At 49.6% G+C, this 15,701-nt stretch overlaps 1 protein-coding gene across 1 annotated transcript in view; it reads right to left on the reverse strand.

Moving 5' to 3' along the window:
- The window catches only part of CDYL2 (chromodomain Y like 2), a 168,313-nt gene that overhangs the window by 13,687 nt on the left and 138,925 nt on the right, over positions 1–15,701 (reverse strand). The window contains exons 3-4 of the mRNA XM_023244944.2: positions 13,755–13,972; positions 6,117–6,289 (exon numbers count right to left, since the gene is read on the reverse strand). Of these exons, the coding sequence (XP_023100712.1) occupies positions 6,117–6,289; positions 13,755–13,972 (391 nt within the window). The remainder of the gene's footprint in view (positions 1–6,116; positions 6,290–13,754; positions 13,973–15,701) is intronic.

Below are 15,701 nucleotides of genomic sequence, written 5' to 3' on the forward strand. Positions count from 1 at the left end.
TCATCCTCCTGGACACTGAGCCACTGAGCTGCAGTCACAGGCCTGGCACACTTGGTGGTTGGTGGCAGGTTTTCAGAAAGAAATTCATGGGCGTGACCACCTTTCCCAGTTTGTCCAGATGGTCCTAGGTCATGCCCGTTGTCCCAGTACTGCGCTCACTCCCTGGATATTGACAAACTGTAAATATCCTAAGGAAGCCAACCTGAACGTCAAGGTTCAGAACCAGAAACACAACACAAAGGAGGCATATGTGAACACAAGGAGAGAAGGAAAGTTCTGACGGCACTGGCCGAGGGTGGAAAGGCTGATGTTGGGAAGTATGAATCCTCAATATTGGAGGTATTCCAACTTGGCTGGATGATCACTTTGGGTGTAGAAAGAAAGAAACTCAAGCTTCAGATGGTGGTCACAGGTGAGGACTGATGATATTTAACATTTCTTTCAGTCCTACGATTGTCTGACTCTGAATGGCCCAAAGGGATGCCAGACTCATCAAGGGCTGATGAGGATCCACACGTTAGGGTGGCTTCGACCAAAAGTGGGGAAAGGACACTGGGCATGGAGACATGAGGCATCTGGGATCATGGCTCTGGGATCAGGAGACATTTTATCACCCTGCCCTTCTGCAGTGAGCAAAGTTCCTGCGTGCATCTGTACCTATTAAGCAGAGACACCTTTCTCTACTTCCTCTGCCCTAGAATGCCTTTCCCCCTTCCCCTAGCCGCTATATAAGATCTATAAAATGTTAATATTCATCTGGACGTGGAGGAAAGATCCAAGATGTCTAGTAAAGCCTGCATCCTTCATTATTCCCAGGTAGAAGACGAGAAACTACCGAGACCTCACAAGAATAAAATCCACACCCCTGACCGTGACCTGGGTCTGCTTCTGCTTACCGCTCCAGGCACATCTCGTCTCCCTCGTGCCTGCTCATGATGCGTGAGCTGCACGGGCCTTCTGACAGTTCTTGGGAAACACCAGTCTCACAATTTGCAATTATCCTCATCACTTGCTTGATTACTTGTTTTTGGATTCTCCTCCCTCTCCAGCTCCTTACGGAAACCTACAGGTCTGCCTTGTGCACGGCTTGGTGCCCATACGTACCGGAGTTCACACTCAGCAAATGATTGCCGAACGAACAGAGGAGCAATCTCTGATTGAGACTGAAGATGGGAGATGTGCGGCAGGGACACACTAGCTGCTCACCAGACCCGATTTCCCTTCCCTCCTCTTCCCGAGTCTGCTGCTGGAGCACATTTCCCCCTCCCTGGCAGGTGGCTGTGGCCAAGGAACGAAACGCTGGCCAACGGAATGTGAATGGAAACCATACGCACACTTCCAGCCCGTGCACGGAAACCTCCCGCCATGCGGTCTGCAAGCCCTCTCACCTTGACAGGCATGGCAGTCTTGGAAGGCACGTGCTGAGCCACAAGATGGAAGGGATCTGTGCTCTTGAGTCACACTTGGAGGACAGCCATGGGCTGATAAGTAACATCTGTTTCAGGTTCCCATATATAAGAAGTAGATTTCTATCACAACTGAGCCATTACATACATTTGGGGTTCATTCGTTACAGCAGCTGATATTTCACTAATACAAATGGCTGGCTGATTTATCCTTTCTCAAGGATTAGCATTTCCCCCAATCCTCACCAAGAGATGTGGGCACCACAGTGATAGATTGGGGTTGGATTCAACTGTGAGAAGACTGTCTCACGACCGATACGTTGCCACGTAAGTCTCACCCTTAATCCAGGCTGGAGGCGTCCCATCTCCTGACTCCTGAGCAGCGATGTGTGAGTCGAGGGGGGAGTTCTCTCAGCCAGTGCCGGCCCCACTGCAGCTCACCCCCAAAAGGATGCTGCTGCATTCTGGCACCGTGGCCCTCGGATTCCTGGTTTTCTGGTGGCCCCCTTCCCAGCCTGACTTCCTAACTTCAAGGCTTTAGTCACTGGCCTTAACACGTGATTTCTACCAAATGTAATTTGGAGGCTGCACGGTACGTGGGACTTCTTGGCAGGGTCCTTGGAACCACACGGTCCTTGGAACCACAGGGTCTGAGTGATTTGGGGCCAACGTTCCACATCTAAACCCCCTCATCCACAATTTCAGGACCTTGCATCTTGGAGCCGGGAAGGAGTTCAGGAAGTCGTCGGGCCAAATCTTCCATTCAGTGCAGGATTCCCTTCCGGGCATCCTGAGGACGCACCAGACCCCAGCTGCTGTGGAACACTTTGAGTAAAGTTCTTCCCTATCAAGACGCCTCCCCACTGTGGACCTCTTTCAGGTCCAGTCTGCCCCAATATGCACAGGGCAGCCCTTTGGGAATTCACCTCCGCCCTCACGACCGTACGGAAAGCACACCGCGCTGGAGCCCAGAACCCTTCCCTCTGCGGTCTCCAACCTGAGCCCTGTGCAGAGGCATTAAGTACCCCGAGGATGGCTAAGGGGACCGAGTATGCCCAGCTCTGCCCCTGCACCCCCACCCCATCCTGTTCCTGTCCAAGCCACGCGGTGTGTTCCCGTCCTAGATACGAAAATGCAAATGCACAGACCACTCTCCCCATCCTCTTCCTCTCACTCAGAGGAGATCTCTATCACAAGGGCCCAGTGGACACAGAAGCCAGACAGCAAACAGGATATTGCGTTACAGACACTGCCGCTCAGATATCTGATCCTGACTCTGGCAGTGGGACTGGGGGGGTGGGGGTGGGGGTGGGGGTGGGGGGGGATGACATGCCGTCTTCTTTGGCTTCAAGTCCATCTGTTGGGATTGGGGTTATGCTGACCCCGGCCCCTGCCACTTCCTCCACTGAGCCTGAGCCCTGTGGCCTCTGCCTGTCTGGGTGCTGGGTTCCTGTGGCAGAAACAGCAGGAACTTTGGGGTCGGGTCTCTACTCTGCCCTTAACTACTCATGAGATGTTGGGCAAGTCACTCACTCTCTGGAACCCCATTTTACTCCTTGTCAAATGGCAAAGCCAACGGTTTGTCCTCAGAGGGACAAACGTGTCCTGCCTGGCACGCAGGAGCCCTCGGTCACTGCTGCTATTATTACAGTCAGTGCACCTGCCGGGGAGGGCGGGCGCTGCTCTCGCTCCACTCTCAGCGGTCGGAGATCCGCCCTCCAGGCCCAAAGGAGACTCTGAAGCCATAGTCTGAATGCGGGGATGTCCACATTCCACCCAGAGCAACTGGCATTTTCTGCGTGACCCGGTCACCCAGTCCCTTTAACCAGAGCCGAGGAGTGCAGCCCTCCCACTGCCAGTGTTCAGAGCCAAGTCAGCCAGTACGGGACCTACGCGCACCAGACACACATGGTGACAATCATCCCGGGGCCCCCACAGGGGTGCTCTCGAAGCCCACTCCACAGTCAGACCAGGCTCAGCTAGAACTCATGGCCGGACGTTCACAGAACTAGCGATGGAGATAATTCTTTACAGCTGTTGGAAGTACCAACTGCGTGCCAGGCCAGTGCAAGTTTTTCACACGGGTTATCTGCTTACTCTTAATCCCAGCAACCTGCCAGCAGGCCATCGCATCACCTGCGAGGAGTGCAGGTGAGGGCACCCTCTCTTTCAGGATGGGGCGGACAGCCTCGTTTGGGTCCTGGACAGAGGCCTGCACCGAATGAATCATCTGAGCCCTTCTCACATCTGCTAGTTCATTCAACAAACATCTGCAGAGTGAACACGGCGTCCTGGGTCATGTGTGCGCGTGTTTTCTCTAGGACACGAGGAGGATGGGGCGGGAGCAGCGCTGGGGGGCGCTGAGGACCCGCGGCATGCCGGATCCTGGAGGTCGGCCCAGCCAACAGCACGCATGCCCCCAGAAAACTGCAAGGGACTGTCAGTGGGTTGTAAGGTTCTGGGGCCAAGATCTGTTCCAGCCATGCTAGATTTGGAAAAAAGTTCTTTCTCAAGAGACTTCTCAGGTTGCAAATACGTTAATATGCCTGGGAAATCTGCAGGCACAGGGACAGGACTCGCGGCATGGCCTAAACTTAACCACAGTGCCCCTCGCTCAGGATGCTTCTCGGGAAATCCAGAACATTCTCTGGGAAACGCTTCCCTGCTCCACCGTGTGCCAGACTCTGGAGCGTGGCTGCCGGGGGGAGCACTCCAAAATTGGTGGAGCTGGAGCCTTCCCTCAGGAATCCGGTGACAAAGAGCAGGACACAGTCGCTTTCCGACCCCGTGGGCATTCTTCTCTACAGGGCCGTCCTCTCTGCACCCCATCCACGCCCTTGAAGCTCCTCTCCCACCCTTGTTCCTTCCAGCACCTTCTCCCTCACCCTCTTCTAACAACCTTTTCCGTTACACAAAAAGAAGGATCTTGTTGTTTCTAGAACTTGCAGTGCTCTCAGTCAGTGGTGCAGAAACCCCTGGGTTAGGGTGCGGTGGGGGTTTCTCCACCCCGGCTGCACAGGAGCACCACTGAGGGAAATTGAAAACCAAAGTTGCGCTGGCCGCACCCCACTTTCACTGATGTGGAATCTTCTGGGCTTGCTGGCGAGCCACTGGGTCGTAGAAAAGCTCCCTGCCATTCTCTGTGCTGTTGGGGCTGAGAAGCACTGGTCTAGGGGACATCCTCCCCTCCCTCGCCTGGGGTCTCTGCCGGCTCAGAAATTAGGAACGTCCACTCCCTTCCAGCACTGGGAGGGACTCCCTCTGTCACCTCCTTTCCACTCTGCCAAGGAGAAACTCCCCTTCCTGACGAGACAGAAAATGTCATAAATCTTACTGACTGCATTTCTTGAGAGGTGAGCGGATGCATTCTCCCAATTCTCCTCGAATTTGGGACTTCTGGGAATCCAGCTAATGCACCCACTGAAATTCATAAACCACATGATAGCTACCACCAAGGCTTTCCTCAGGCCACAGAGATGGGAGCCCCGTCTCTGATGGTCCCGTAAATGAAGGAGGCTTACTGGGGTCCCTACTATTCCCCTCACCATGTGACAAGGAAGCTGCTAAAAGGTACAGCTGAGTCCAAGCAGAGAAAAAACCGCTGTGGACATGGCCAGGACTGTCGGCACCCACGATGCCTGGGAGCATCATGCAACCAGGATGCTCTTTCTAATAACGTGTTCGGCCTTTCTGTGGTGTCTCTTTGGGCAAGAAATCGGCAACGTGAAGCACACGGGTGTTTTGGAGCAGACTTCACCGGATGCTTCACCCTGAAGAAAGGACTCAGAACTTCACCAGTGACAGTGTCTGCACATCAGCTCATGGAGACTATAGCCCCTGGCTATGGGCTCAGAAAAATTAGCCTCCGTAGGACGCTGCCAGGCACAGTGAGATTAGAGGCCCCAGAAAATCCCTCACATGTGGCCTCGGCCTCCATGACCCCACATAGATGGGTGCCCCTTTCCAAGACAGCAGGAGGCATTACTGCACCGTGACTCTGGTTTGAGAATGGCACAAGATGCAGCAAGAGTGAGCCCTTCCCGGGGTGGAGGATGAGTGACGGCCCTTGCTCGAAAGAACACTCACTTGCTTTTGATCAATCTATGAATAATGGGGAAAAGACGACCTTTCAGTGCTCCCAAAAGAGATACTGATTGTTGGGATCCGATGTCAACCCCAGGATCCCAACTTTTATCCCAAAAGCAACAAGAGAGGGAGAGGCACTCCCCACCCCACTGGGTCTGAAGATGCCCAGCTGCCCAGGGTAGCCCTCCATCCTCTCCCCAGGGCTGAGCCACATCAGCTCCAGGACACAGGAACACCCAGAAAATCCAAGATTTCACCATCAGGCAAAGGGCAGGAGTAGTATGGATTCGCACATGGGCATTACCGGATGCTGTGCTTAATTAATATAAGGAAATAAAATCTCTTTTTGAGGGAAACAGTAAGGTGGGATCTAATCTAGACAGCAGAGGCAACCCTAATTTGGGCAGAAAATACAGGATACCCAATTAAAATCTCAAGTTTGGATAAACAACAAAAAAAATTTTTTAGTATAAGTATATCCCAAATATTGCATAGGATGTACTTATGATAAAAAAATTCTTCGTTGTTTGAAATTCAAATTTTGCTGAGCAGCCTGTATTTTTATGTGCTACATTTAGCAAAAGGAGGCAGGTCCCAAAGTGTCCAAACATGAGCAGAGCTCACCTGATGGCTTCTGCAATCCGGGTACTCTCCTTTCTCCTGTCACTGGACAACCGGCCAATTAGGTAGGAGTAATCTAGGCCGCTGCAGAATACGCTGCCCACTGCACTGAGAAGCAGCAGTTTGCTGTCGTCCGTGGCCGCGTTGCACAGCGCTCGCCGGACCTCCTTCATAATCTGCGGGCAGAGATGGATTTGTGGGGATGTTAAGTGTCTACCTATGAGCCAGGGGCCTTCAGACCTCAAGCCTGCCAGAGGCCTCACCCCTGAGGGCAGAGCCAAGTACATGTTCTCTTCCTGTGCAGGAAGTCTCCCCTGAATACAAGCCACATCCAGACTAAGCAAAGAAACACCAAAACCGGAGCTCCCCTGCAGCATCCCCGAAGCCGGCACAGAGTGCTAAGAAGGTGGCAGTGAGGTCACTGGCCACGGGCTGGGAAGCCTGGCTTGGAGCCGTGTAATCCCTGGTAAGTCTCTGCAAATCTTCTTCCAGCATTTACACGTTTGGCTCTTTTCAAAGGTGTGGGGAAAAAATTCCTATGAGCAGCCAGGTGAAGTATGTTAGCCTTCTCTAGGAGGCCAGGTTTAATTATACTCTTGCTTGTCCTTAATTCAACTAAGACTTCTGCATGGCTCGTAGGTGGCACGTGGGAAGAGGGCTGTGGCATCAGAACTCATAAAATTTTCAAGGTGCCAAGGAAAACAACCGTCAAACACAAATTCTGTATCCAGCTAAACTATCATTCAAAAGCAAGGGTAAAAATGAGGCATTTTTCAGCAAAAGAATGTTTACCACTCTTAGACCCTCACTGGGAGAATTTAAAAAGGATGCACTTCAGAAAGAAGAAAACTATATTCAGAAAGAAAAGACTGACATGCAAGGAATAATAACAGCCAGCAAAGAAACATGGTGAATGTGTTGATAAATCAATATAAGAATGACTGTAAAATCATCATACTGATATTGACCAACTGAGGGTGAGGGTTTGCACAAGGGTAGAACTGGAGTCCAGGCGATAATATTGTGTCTGATGAGAGAGGAATGACAACCACATGCCAAGGTTCTATGTCTGGGAGTGGTGGAGAGGTGATGATCACATTTAGGCTTCACTATGTGTTTGTAACTTAAGGATAACTTCTTAAAAGTACATGGATTACAATGAATGGGGAGGGGGGTAAAATAAAGAAAGCTCAATCACTCAATCCAACAGAAGTCAGGGAAGGAGGGAAAAATCAGTGCAGAAAAGGCATGGTAAGAGAAAACAAGGCATGCACTTGCCTGGGTGGAGCTGAGAGTCCAACTGGGGAGACAATAAGTGAACAGGCTTTTAAAGGATCGTTGTTAATTTTTCATTAGGCATCATCATAGGGTACAATGGGAAAATATTGTGAGAGCCGGTTTTTTTTTAATTAGACTTTTTAAAGAACCCACTTATTAAGCCCTTGGAAGTGCCAGGGACTACATCGAGTAATTTCCACATATTTTACTCCAAACGATAATCCCGTAGAGGAGGGAATGGGATGCTGATCTTGCAGGGAGAGCGAGGAAAACTCAGAGAAGTGACATAAGTCACCCGAGGTCAGAAGCAAGAGGCAGAACCACGGTGAAAATCTCACCCCCAGACCCCTTCTCTTTCTACTACTCCATACTGTAGGATGATTTCAGTAAATGGGTGAATTTTCACGGACAAAAGTAGGGCTGGATGTCAATCTAAATAGAGAATCTCCCAGCTGGTGCTCTGTGAGGGTGGGAGAGTCATTCTCCATTCTAACTGGGTATAAGCCACAGATTTCCTTTGAACATCAAAAAAAGCGAATGGGCCACTATCTTGTGGGTCCTTTAAACCATCTGCCTCCAGAAATAGACATGCTCTGAGCAATCCATGAACTCTATTTCTCTGAGAGGCAAATAAAAGAAAACCCTGCTGTAAAGATGCGAACTGGCATGCTACACAGGACTCAGAGAGTGGCCTCTCTCACCGAGGCCACATTTACTAGTCAATTAGTAAAGACAAAACCAAGCAAAACGGCCACCTCCTTTATGAATTAAGCGCCAAGTCGATCTGTGCTTCGTTCATGTGAGAAAAGTACAAACTATATGTTGTAATTTCAAGAATGCGATGTCTGGTTAGTATAGCTTTCCTTTTTCTTTCTCATGTTGACAATCCAATTTGGAGAGACGGCTGGAGGTTCTACTTCCTTGAAGGACCCCAAATTGTACAACGCAACCGGTTTGCTTAAAGTGAAACATTCTAAAATGATTACTTCCTTTGCCTTCCCAAACAGGATACTCGGCACACACATAACTGCCTCTCGATGGTCCCTTGCTAGCCTGTAACAGACCAGTCCCCTCAGAGGCTCCCAGCGAATGCATCTGTAACAAACGGTCCAAGACTGCTACGCATTTTGAAGCCCCAAATACGTTCTTGAGATTGACTGCCCTCATTAGCTGCCACTTGCTCCAGATGTATCTGCTGGCGAAAGCACAATCCCCACTGCTACCCCTACCTTCTGATCTGCCATGCCTTGGAGCAGATAACCAAATTCATCACAAGGGACTCAAGGGCACCGGGGTGGCTCAGTCGGTTAAGCGTCTGACTCTTGATTTCAGCTCAGGCCATGACCTTGCGGTTTGTGGGTTTGAGCCCCACGCTGGGCTCTGCACTGGCAGCATGGAGCCTGCTTGGGATTTTCTCTTTCCCTCTGTCTCTGCCCCTCCCATGCGCTTTCTCTGTCTCAAAATAAATACATAAACTTAAAAAAAAAAAAGTGGGTCAAAAGGGGGGAGTAGACCAGAGTCCCCCTCTCTACTTCATCTCTACTTGCTGAAATCAGTCACCCAGGGCCCATCTCGGCTGTGACCACCTTCATGAATGCTTTGCCACATATCCCTGACTAAATGCAAACTTTTCCTTCTCCTGACACCCCAAGTGTCTTAAATCCCCCCTAAGACACTTGTGACAAGCCCCCTTGTAGGATGTGAGCATCTTGGCCTCACCCTACCTCCTGCTTGATTTAAATCCCCGATAGGTGGCCCCGAAGATGGCCTTCAAGGATCCCCTCCACGGTAGTCACATGCTTGTGGCATCCCCTCCCCTTAAGGGTAGACTAGACCCGGTGACTCACGTCCAACCGTGAAATATAGCAAGAGTGATGGGATGTCCCTTTCAAGAGGAGACTGGGATACGAAAGGGCACAGCTTGTCTTGGCTATCCTGTTTTTCTCTCTCTCCTCTTGGGGCTCTTAATCTGGGGAAGCAAGGTGTCATGTCACGAGTTGCCATAGGGAGAGGCAAATCCATAGCCCATAGGAAGTAACCACATAACAGGGAACTGATGTCTCTGGACAGTGATGACCTCAGACCTGCCATCAGCACTTGGGTGAGCTTACAAGTGGATCCACCTCCACTGAGCCTTCAGCTGAGACCGCAGCCCCAGACAACATACCTTGACTGCAGGCTTTGACAGACCCTGAGCCAGAGGCATCCAGCTAAGCCACACCAGGATTCCCAACACACAGAAACTGTGAGATAATATTCGTTGTTTTAAGATGCTAAGTTTAAGGCAAATTGTTATGCAGTGACAGATAACTAATATAATTCCTTAAAAGCTAAAACAGTCTTCTACTCATCTGTATAACCCTTGTAACACCTAGTCCAGAACCCTGCATATAAACAAAACCTAGTTAGTGTTTACTAATCGAATGAGTAGCACAGTATTTACCTCCTCAAGAAGTTTGCAGTGTAATGGGGGAACCAGACATTTAACAACCTACCACACAAATACATGTTCACTAACAACCGTAACGAGTTCCAGAGGGGAGGGGTGCATAGTGAGAGAAGGATATAACCTGGGCAGGGAGCTGGGTGGGGAGGGGTGGGGGTGGGGGGTCACTCCTGCAGATGTGGTGGCTGAGCTGAGACCTGAATGAAGTGTAAGGCCACTAGGCAAGGAGGAAGGGAAGGAGGCACAGGTATGTGCAAAGGCCCTGGTGCAGGTGTGAACATGAAGCAAGCCAGGCTGAATGGAGTGCAGGAGGAGGGAAGGAGGCTGTGTGGTGCAAGGCGAGGAGGGTCGCAGAGCTGGGCAGGTCAGAACACAGCAGCCTCACCAGGCCGCGTGAATCGTTCTGATTCTTAATCAGTGCAACTGGAAATCACAGATGCATCTGAAAAGCAGGAGCACACGTGTACACGTGCATGTGCACATGCATGTGTAGAAGGCGTGCCTTGATCAGATCTGCATTCACAGCAGATCACTCTGCCTGCCGTGCGGAGAACCGATTGCAGGGGAGGAAATATGAAACAGCACACTTGTTAGCAGGTTACTGCAACCGTCCAGAACATATTGGTCAGGATGGAAACAGGGAGAAAAAAGCATGTTACCGGGCCGTTCAAGGATTAAAGCTAACAGGCCTTGGGGGCAGTATGGACGTGGTGGGTGTGATCCAGGGGTGTGAGCTGTGATTCCCGCGTGTCCACTGTGCCCCCGGGGATGGCGGTGGTGCGACTCTCTGAGTCTGGGAGAACCGCAGAAAACCGGGAGCTGAGCGAAGGCTTGGGGTCGTCTCCCAAAGGGGGAGTAGATGAGCTTTTAATCACCAACACTTTGGGCAATCTATTTTGCTGGCTCTTTCCTGAAGGGGCACTTTCATTATCTTCCTGGTTCTTTGCAATATTACAGACAGGAGAAATATTACAACATACCCTCTAGCCTCAGAATCTAGTTAACACACCCAGTAATGTACGAATTTCTGCCCATGAGGCCAATCCGACCAACGTCCCACGTACAACCAGAAAAAGAAATTCAATCATGACATGCAGGGTGGCCTCACCCCAGCTGTTCCATGAATAAGTAAGGCTGGTCTGCTGGAGACCATTAAATCACCTCTGCTTCATTTTAACAATGATGGGAACATTTATTGAACGCTTCCTGTGTGCCAGGCATTCTGTGAGCCTCTTTGCAGACATGATCTCTAATCCCACAAGCAAGATATAGTACAACTTCTACAAATGAGGAAGCTCCAGAGAGGCAAGGTAACTTCCCAAGGTGAGATGGTGGAGGCAGGATGCAAGCCTAGTCTACTAGCCTCCGAAATCTATATTGCTCTAACACCGCCTATTCGTTTCACTGGGATCTTTCTTTCAGGGCTACTTTACCCAGTTGGCCAGCTCATCTGTAGAGTCAATCCACTTTGGTTGTTGAGACAGCTGAAAATACCAGATCAATATTTTTTTCCACTTTCCTCCTGTTCTGTTACTGACAGACACCAATTAGGAATGGAACCCCTAATTAACCAAGCCCGCGTCCCAGGAGCGGAGAACCTGTGCACCTGACATCAGCTGGATGCCACATGTCGTCCGTGGTGAGTAGGCAGTGGTTAACACACAAAGCTGCTCCAAAGAGACAGAATGAACTGGGAGACTTCACATTTATTCGACTTGCGGAAGGAAAACGCTGTGCCTTTTAAAAGCATGCTTTTAAAATGTAGTGAAGTAGAAAAAAATCCAAGAAGAATTGGTCTCATGTGAATATTTCATGATGAGCTTAAAATAACAAGGTTTCCATGTGTATAAATATGGGAAGGGCAGCCTTCAGGGTAAACGACAGAGGTCTATACAGCAGGGAACCCTCAGGTGGTTCCTGAACGTGCAAGAGAGAGACCCCAAAACACACCCCTGCAGTTAAGCCTCTGTGTCTTTGCTGCTCCTATGGAAATCAGAGGGGGGAGGATATCGCAGGACAGGGAAAGGGGGGTGTGGACTTCGCCATCTTCCGCAGGCCAGGCACTGGTCTGAGTGTAAGAAACAATACGGTGGCCGCAAGTAGCAAGGGTCCTGCTCCCTGAAGGTGACATTCCATTAAGCTGCATGATCCTAAGCCCGTCAAGGTGTCTAAACCTGCATCATCTTGTCTGTAAGGGGTGAGTCGTAACAACCCTACATCGGAAGGCTCCTGGATGAGGAAATGAGATAAAGAGTAAACACAAAGCATGAAGAGCCACGGGTAGCTGGTACTGTCACTGTTTTTATTGTTGACCACTCTGCCACCCTGTCCCAGGTCGGTCTAGTTGGAGAGGGCTGCTTGGATTCATCTTTTCCCACATTTGCACCATCAAGAATCTCTTAAAAAATATCCATCTTATTTCTTCATTGTTCCCCCCAAGTACCCACAGACAACATCTTAAATGGTGTTGTCTACGTAAGAGCATTAAGTATGCACTGTTTCCTCGTTCTGTTCACCTAAAATATAAACTTCATTAGCATTAAGAAGGTAAGGTGGAAAAAAAGCAGGTAAAACGGACTTGATCAAAATTTTAAACATTGCACATCCCAGGACACCATCAAGAAAGAAACAAGACAACTCACAGGATGAGAGCATCTTTTCAAACCCTACATCTGATAAAGGAGGCTTAAAACTCAATAATTAAAAACAGTTTTAAGAATAGGCAAAGGATGTGAAGAGACATTTCTCCAAAGAAGACAAGTAGCCAATAAGCGCACGAAAAGATGCCCACCATCGTTAGTCATCAGGAAAATGCAAATCAAAACCACGGTGACACTACCCGACACCCACTCGAACGGCTATAATAAAAAGGACAGATGATAACAAGTGTTGACGAGGAAGCAGAGAAATCAGAACCCTCGCACACGGCCAGTGGGAATGTAAAATGGCACGGCCTCTGTGAGAAACAGTCTGGCAGTTCCTCAGAAAGTCACATCCAGAGTCACCACACGACCCGGTGGTTCCGCGACGAGGAGTATCTCCAAGAGCACTGAAAACATGTTCACACACAAAAAAGACCCGTGCACGAGTGTTGGTGGCAACAGGAGTCACAACGTAGTAGCCAAAAGTGGAACCGACACAAATGTCCATCACGGAATGACTAAGGGACAAAATGTGGCACTTCCATACCACGGCAAAGCCGTGACGTGCTGACACGCGCTACAGCACGGATGAGACGTCACGCTCAGTGGAGGAAGCCAGTCACAGAAGACCACACGCCATACGCTTCCATTTATGTAAAATGTCCGGAATTGGCAAATCCGTAGCGACAGAAAGGAGATTTGCGGTCACCAGGGACATGGCGAGGGAGAATGGGGAGGGGATGCTGGCGGACGGAGGGTTTCCTTTGGGGGTGTCGGGAATGCTCTGGAACCAGATCGTGGTGATGGCTGCATGACCTTGTGAACAGACTAAAAAAAAAATGTGCATTTTAAAAGGGTGACATTTATGGCACGTGGATTATATCTCAATTGAGAAAAAAAAAAAAAAACCCAGCGAGAGAGCCGAGTGAACATAATTCCGTCCAAAGCAGCAAAAAAAAAAAAAAAAAAAAAAAAAAAATGTGACATGCCGCAAAGCCCAAGATACGGTATTTGGATTCTGAGGCCGCCCTCTGACTGTGTGACCCTGACTCATTTTCTGAATCTCTCTGTTTGCTGAGATCTTCGTCTATAAAATGGGATAGGATCACTACCCGGACCTAAAGATCAAATGGGTAAGGTAGGTGAAGTGATGTGCGCGTTGTGCCCCACAGTCAAGTCTGTGTGTGGGACGCAAGAGGCAGCCAGAGCCCCGTTCTGAACAAGAAGCCCTCTCCAGCCTGACCCCCCCCCCCGCTCTGGTCCCCCGTCTCTCACCTCGGGGGTCAGCGCGTTGTTGTCCGAGGTCTGGCTGGACAGCAGGATGTGTGTGAACCCCTCTTCCTTCCGCACGACAATGTCCCGGAACCTACAGTTGCTTTCGTTCTGGCGGACGCTGTACCTGAGCCTCTTGTCAAAGACATAGTCCTTGTCCGCTTCCAGCTTCCTCTTCACGGGGCTGGGCAAGTTTAATCCCCCGTTGGTCAGAGCAGAGCCTTCCAAAATCAGACAAAAAAAGTGAGACACCAACATGGGAGCAATCGCACCAGAGCGTGATCACAGGACGTTCAGATTCTCACAGAAAGGGTTGGATGTGGCTGGGACCCCCCCCCTCCCCATTCACCCTCCTCTGTCCTTGGGTGGAGAATGGCCCAGGGCTTAACTGCCACAGCTCCAAGTTTGAACCAAGAGAGAGAGCTCTGTGGAGGGCCTGATAGGATCTTTGATAGCCTGTGAGCCTCAGCTTCTGTTCCGAGGCCTTCGGCAACAAGGAACCCCCTACTTTGAAATCTGATGGCTGAAAAACAAAACAAACAAACCAAAAAAAAAAAAAAAAAACCCTGCAGTCTTATTCATAATTACCAAACACTGGAAGCAACCAATCTGTCTTTTAACTAGGTGAATGGATAAACAAAACGGCACGTTTGTATAAGGGAATATTACTCAGCAATGAAAAGCAAATTAGTTACCAAGCCATGAAAATACACAAATGAATCTCAAACACAGAATGCCAAGTGCAAAAGGCCAGTGCATTGCATGATTCCAATTACATGACATTCTAGAAAAGGCAAAAGGAGAGAATCAGGCAAGAGATGTGTGGTTACCAGGATCAGGTGGAATCAGAAAAGGTGGAACAATGAAACACAGGGGATTTCTGAGGGTGGGGAAGCTATTCTCTAGGATACCCTGATGGTGAATGCAGGACATTAAGCATCTGTCAAAACCCAAAGAACTTTGCAGCACAGACAGTTAGGCTTAAAGTATGCATTTAAAATAAATACATTTACCAGACTGGCGGGATCCAAGGAGGGAATACAGAAATGTGATCAAAGAATCTGACTGTATGACAAATACACGAAAGAAACAACCTCGGGGCGCCTGGGTGGCTCAGTTGGTTGGGCATCTGACTTTGGCTCAGGTCATGATCTCGTGGTCCGTGGGTTCAAGCCCTGCATCGGGCTCTGTGCTGACAGCTCAGAGCCTGAAGCCTGCTTCGGATTCTGTGCCTCCCTCTCTCTCTATGCTCCTCCCCCACTCATGCTCTGTCTCTGTCTCTATGTCTCTCTCTCTCAAAAATAAACATTAAAAAAAAGAAAGAAAAGAAACAATCTCACTGAAGGGGGCAGGAGTGCCTCAGCACCTCAGAAACTCTAGGAATGACTGGAGTCTGTAAAAACTAAAGGCAAAACAGCCTGCTAGAGAAATGCTGTACTGTAGTTGGCAAAGCCGATTCCTAAGGAGGTGGGGGAGTGTTCAGAATTCTGATACCATTATCCAGGCATGCTGGAACTGGACAATTCAGTAAATGGATGGCAGATGGTAGGATCCACACGTCTGACCGCCTGGAGTATAAGGTTATAGATAGGCGAGGGGCGGGGTCTAGAACGATCCATGGGATAGTGGATTCAGAGTGGAAGGCATCACGCTTAGCTCAATACTGGTATAGACAGTTACATTGATAGTTACAGGTATGTGTGCGTACAAAGGTTAGTAGACGTGCGTGTATGTCCTTGCTCTGTCAGCGGAGAGGGCCCAGAACCAGTGACATCCCAACAGCAGTGGGCACACCTAGGGCCCAGATGGTGGTCTCTGATGCAATTCTCAACAAAAGGAACCAGGACTCCCTGGAGAAATGGCTGACTCCAGGCCTGGGGCAGGAAACACATGAGATAAGCTTGTAGTGGCTGAAAAGGAATGAAGTAGCAAAAAATAAAATAAAAAATA

Source organism: Felis catus, chromosome E2, assembly GCF_018350175.1.
Source record: "Felis catus isolate Fca126 chromosome E2, F.catus_Fca126_mat1.0, whole genome shotgun sequence".
NCBI lineage: Eukaryota > Metazoa > Chordata > Mammalia > Carnivora > Felidae > Felis > Felis catus.